The sequence below is a fragment of the Aedes albopictus genome, chromosome 3 (assembly GCF_035046485.1).
Source record: "Aedes albopictus strain Foshan chromosome 3, AalbF5, whole genome shotgun sequence".
Classification (NCBI taxonomy): domain Eukaryota; kingdom Metazoa; phylum Arthropoda; class Insecta; order Diptera; family Culicidae; genus Aedes; species Aedes albopictus.
Window position 1 is genome coordinate 309,422,773 of NC_085138.1, and position 6,000 is coordinate 309,428,772.

A 6,000-nucleotide genomic window follows, 5' to 3' on the forward strand; every position below is an offset into this window, starting at 1 on the left:
CCGTTTGGACATTTTGTTTCTGAGATATCTTTCCACGAGTACTAAGGAGTAATGAAATTTACGCTTTTGAGAGATTTTTGATAAAATGTATCATAATACATTTCTCAGCCGTTTGTCAACAGATTTTTTATGATCATATTTGGTTACACAAGTTAGTTTTACATGAAAATGCAATTGCATCAAATACATAAAAGCTACTATCTCTTTGTAATATTTGAGCTTAATAAACAGTAGCAAAAATATCACGGAATGTATGTAGGAAAAGCCTTTTTACCCTTCTTACACCCATAAGAAGGGTATAAATACCGCTTGGAAAACCGACTTTCGATCCGAGGCCCGCAGGGCCGAGTCACATATACCAATCAACTCAGCTCGACGAATTGAGCAAATGTCTGTATGTGCGTGTGTGTGTATGTGTGTGTGTGTGTGTGTATGTATGTTACAAAAAATGTCACTCACGTTTCTCAGCCGTCTGTTGACCGATTTGAGTTCTCTTGGAAGCAAATGAAAGCTACTACATCCTAGTAGAACGCTATTGAATTTTATTTTGATTGGACGTTCGGTTACCGAGATATCTTTCAAAGAGTGCTAGGGAGTAGTACAACTTAATTATTTTAGATATTTTTGACAAAGTGTATCACCATAAATTTCTCAGCCGTCTATCAACCGATTTGGGTTCTTAAGGCCCCAAACGAAAGCTACTACATCCTAGTAGAACGCTATTGAATTTTTTTTTGATTGGACGTTCGGTTACCGCGATATCTTTCAAAGAGTGCTAGGGAGTAGTACAACTTAATTATTTTAGATATTTTTGACAAAGTGTATCACCATAAATTTCTCAGCCGTCTATCAACCGATTTAGGTTCTTAAGGCCCCAAACGAAAGCTACTACATCCTAGTAGAACGCTATTGAATTTTTTTTTTGATTGGACGTTCGGTTACCGAGATATCTTTCAAAGAGTGCTAGGGAGTAGTACAACTTAATTATTTTAGATATTTTTGACAAAGTGTATCACCATAAATTTCTCAGCCGTCTATCAACCGAATCGGGTTCTTAAGGCTCGAAACGAAAGCTACTGCACCCTAGAAGAACGCTTTTGAATTTCATTCCGATTGGACATTTTGTAACCGAGATATCTTTCGGGGAGTACTTTGGAGTAATACATTTTAACTTTTTAAGAGGTCTTTGACAAAATGCTTCATAATAAATGAATCAGCCGTGTGTCAATCGATTTGAGTTCTCTCAGCATCAAATGAAAGCTACAGTATCCAAGTAGTATGCTATTAAATTTCATGCCGTTTGGACATTTTGTTTCTGAGATATCTTTCCACGAGTACTAAGGAGTAATGAAATTTACGCTTTTGAGAGATTTTTGATAAAATGTATCATAATACATTTCTCAGCCGTTTGTCAACAGATTTTTTATGATCATATTTGGTTACACAAGTTAGTTATACATGAAAATGCAATTGCATCAAATACATAAAAGCTACTATCTCTTTGTAATATTTGAGCTTAATAAACAGTAGCAAAAATATCACGGAATGTATGTAGGAAAAGCCTTTTTACCCTTCTTACACCCATAAGAAGGGTATAAATATCGCTCGAAAAACCGACTTTCGATCCGAGGCCCGGAGGGCCGAGTCTCATATACCAATGAACTCAGCTCGACGAACTGAGCAAATGTCTGTATGTGTGTGTGTATGTGCGTTACAAAAAAAAGTCACGCACGTTTCTCAGTCGTCTTTCAACCGATTTGAGTTCTCTTGGAAGCAAATGAAAGCTACTACATCCTAGTAGAACGCTATTGAATTTTTTTTCGATTGGACGTTTGGTTACCGAGATATCTCTCGAAGAGTACTTATGAGTCATACTTCTAAACTTTTTAAGATTTTTGACCAAGTGTATCATAATAAATGTTTCGACCGTTTGTCAATCGATTTGGGTTCTCTTGACACCAAATGAAAGCTACAGCATCCTGGTAGATCGCCCAGAAATTTTATTTCGATTGGACATTTGGTTACAGAGATATCTTTCGAAGAGTACTTCAGATTTATACAACTAAACCTTTTGAGATTTTTGACCAAAAGTATCATAATAAATATCTTAGCCGTCTGTCAACCGATTTCGGTTATCCTGGCACCAAATAAAAGCTACAACATTCTAGTAGAACCCTATACAATTTCATTAGGATTGGACATTTGGTTACCGAGATATCTTTCAAAGAGTACTTGGGAGTAATACAGGTTAACTTTTTGAGAGATGTTTGACCAAGGGTAAGGGTACCATAATAAATATCTCAGCCGCCTGTCAACCGATTTGGGTTCTCTAAGCACCAAATGAAAGCTACAATATGCTTGTATAAGGCCCTGAAATTTTATTTCGATTCGACATTCGATTACTGAGATATCTTACGAAGAGTATTTCAATAAATTCTTTTTTTATTATATTCTCTTGTTATCGTGCATTTCTTTTTGACCAGTCTATGGGAAATTATTTTTCAATAAATGATGCTGACCTCATACAAAGTGTATACTAGCAGGTTATTGTTTTCAACAAAATTATAAATAACAAATTACAAATACACAGGAATTTTATGGAAACTAACAATATGTTTAATGAAAGCTTTGAAGAACCAGACAGCCAAAATAACTAGCTAATGCCAAAACTTATTAACTTAGTAGATATATCATTTTTGTCGTTTTTACACCATAATCATGAATACCAAGTACTTCGGAGCTAATTTAATTGACTGATTTAGACAAAGTGTATCTCGCTGATTTTCTTACCCATTTGTTAATCGATTCAAGATCTTTTAGCAGTTAATAAAAGATACAAAATTCCAGAATATGTAAGCTATTTTTTAAACATTCCATACAAGACTCTAGGAAGTGTCTGGCATTTCTGGTAGTTTAGTCCATGGTCCATGATGCTATTTTGGAAACCAATCCACTAGATGCCAAATCCACAATATTTTCTAGAACTTTTGGTCAATTCCACAAAACAAATATGTTAAATACAAATAATACAACAATAATTTTAATAAGTGTAAGAAGGGTTCTGTGCACCATAGGTGGATTAAATCGGGTTTTTCAAATTAATGTTGCAAGATGCAAGTATGGTTTCATGTTTTGCCCATAAAACGCTAGGTTGCGATGCAATTTTGCGTCCAAGTGTTAACAAGTCTACATTGAGTTAATATAAGGGCGAAGTAACATGAGCGAGTTCCCTTCACCGACTCTCTCTTCTTCAAATTAAAATGACAAGATGCAAGTATGGTTGCACTTTTTGGTCATAATTCGCTAGGTTGCTATGCAATCTAGCGTCTAAGTGTAAAAAAGTTCGATTGAATTTGCATCTTGTCACTTTAATTTGCAGAAGCGAGAGTCGATGATGAGAAATCGAGCATGTTATACCGCATTTAGTTCACCACTGGACTGCGCACTGAGTATTCATAAGTGTGAAAACGTAAATAAAACTGCGCGATTGCATCAAATCAAATTGATGTCTTCGGCGCACTATTTTCTTCGAAGTATGCTGAATAAGTGCTCTGAAGACACCTAGCCGATTGGATGCAATCGCGCACTTTTATTTGCATTTTCGCACTCGTGAAAACTAGTGCGATAGTCCAGTGGTGAACTAATGCGCTATACTTTCGCCTAACTTTCGCCCTTTATTTAAACTTAACTTAGAAGTTTAATCGAACCTGCAGGAACCCCCTCACCCCTCTAAGAATCTACGTAGTATATAAACAGATTTTAGGAGTGTTCATAATCTGCATGCCCCCTCGGCAGCAACCGATCTTCAACATCATTAAATATAACGAAACAATCATTACTGGCGTTCGATTTGAATGGGTCGAATCTACATAGGAATTACAGCAAACATACGACCTATTCAAATTGAACGCCAGATTATTCTGGAGCTCGATTTGAATAGGTCGTATGTGCTTTTGTCGATATAAAATTCGATCAGTTTATTTTAGTTATTGTAGCAATATGGAAAATATTTTTGAGACTTTTAATGATGGAATGGAAAGCTTATTTTGTGAGGATTCTGCTGTATGTATCAACTTTGTTCAATTTCAACGGTTTTCGCTACAATAAGCGAATCCAACTGATCGAATTTTTAATCGACGAAAGCACATACCTAGACTAACATTTGAAAAGGGCCTATCTGCTTTTTGTAAACAAACATGTTTTTGTCTCTGTTGGGCCCTTCTGCATCCACCCACGCACATCAGCACCCTTAACAGATAGCTTGGAAAACAATCTTTCTGATAAGGGTGTTGATGTGCGTGGGTGGATGCAGATGGGCCCTACAGAGACAAAAACATGTTTGTTTACGCAAAGCAGATAGGCCCTTTTCAAATGTTCGTCCAGATACGACCTATAGAGATAAGTGACATTTCAGCACACGAACACTAGCGCAAATTTTTCCTCACACAAAAGTGCACGCCGATTGAAAGGCTACTCAGATTGCATATGCAAATATTACCCAATCGATTTGGGTAAAACGGGTAAATAATGATAAAACTAACGTCCGGGGCAAGAGTGCAAATATTTTCCTCGCAGTTTCACAACTACATCTACAAAAAAGGCACGCATACATTTGAAGGTGATTACCTTTATTCAAATCGAGCTCCAGTATTGTTCTTCCATTTTGTAACGTGCGGTGTTTTGTAAAAGTTAGGCTAGAAATATCGATTTTTTTTAACTTTTACGAATCGACCAATACTAATCTGGATCGCGTTCGCATTATCTACGATTGACAGTTAATATGTTTTTGTTTTTATTTTAGTGGAAATCAACGACGGAGTTAGTTAATTATTCGGAATTTCCACGATTTTTACGTGATTTTCTTCAAATCGGCGATCGAGATGGCTTCAACGGTCGTGTCGGACTCTACGGATCAACCCACAGCATCAACGGCACCGAAAAGTTTTGCGGAAAAACATGCCGAACGGATGGAACGTCTGAAAAAACTTCACATGCAGCGGAATGAAGCCAGGAACTCCAACCACCAGGAAGTAATCGCCGAAGACGAACGGAAGAAGCTGCCAGCAAACTGGGAGGCAAGGAAACGGCAAGCAGATTGGCTTATCGACGATAGCAAGGCGAAGGCCGAAGCGGAAGCCAAAGGTTTGGACTACAATCGGGTGAAATTGATGAAGGTGTCGGCAGCGGAGGCGGAGCGCTTCGACAAGCTGAGAGCAAAGAAAAAGAACGCCGATCCGGGATTTTCCGATTACGAAGCTCAAACGGCCCGGCAGTACAATCGTCTGGTCAAGAACATGGAACCTAGGGATCTGGCCAAGTACGAAGAGCAGAAGGAAAAGTATGGCGATGCATTCTACGGGGGCCCAAATGTGGTGCTTCAAGGACTGCACAAGGACACTCCGGTGGCGATCGATAAGATGGTCAAAGATTTGGAGCAACAGATCGACAAGCGAAAGAAGTTCTCGCGCAGGAGGACACACAACGACGACGCAGACATTGATTACATCAACGAGAAAAATGCCCGGTTCAACAAGAAGCTGGAACGATTCTACGGGGAACATACGGCCGAGATCAAGCAGAACCTGGAACGGGGAACTGCTATTTAAGGGTGTGGGTGAGTTTTTACAATTAATTTTAATGATTATGGATAAATAAATGTGGTGAATATTTGCTTTGAAATAAAATTACATATTTAAAAATTGAAAGAAGACCTTGTAAGTAAAACGTATGCTCGTACAGTAGACGTTCGATAACTGTAACACGTTTCACTTACTGAATGAAATTCGATAACTGCAACAACTGACAGACGTCAAAGAACTGTCAGCAACTGCAAAATGCAGCCAATGTGCATTTCGACACTGATTTTTCATTTGGGCCTAACTGACATTTTCAAGTTCTCTTTATCGTTCCTCTCTTTGTGTTATCATAGAATGTGTTGCAGTTGAAACCCATTTTTCTCCATATCCGTCGGACCTAACTTCGGAAGTGGTGCGCTGTATA

The 6,000-nt window shown here is 38.0% G+C and overlaps 1 protein-coding gene across 1 annotated transcript; it reads left to right on the top strand.

The window, feature by feature from the left end:
- The first annotated feature begins 4,784 nt into the window (after positions 1–4,784).
- Positions 4,785–5,684, top strand: LOC109407800 (pre-mRNA-splicing factor Syf2). The gene has a single exon (XM_019680960.3). The coding sequence runs from the start codon at positions 4,881–4,883 to the stop codon at positions 5,604–5,606; it is 726 nt and encodes a 241-aa protein (XP_019536505.1). The 5' UTR covers positions 4,785–4,880; the 3' UTR covers positions 5,607–5,684.
- Positions 5,685–6,000: the final 316 nt, after the last annotated feature.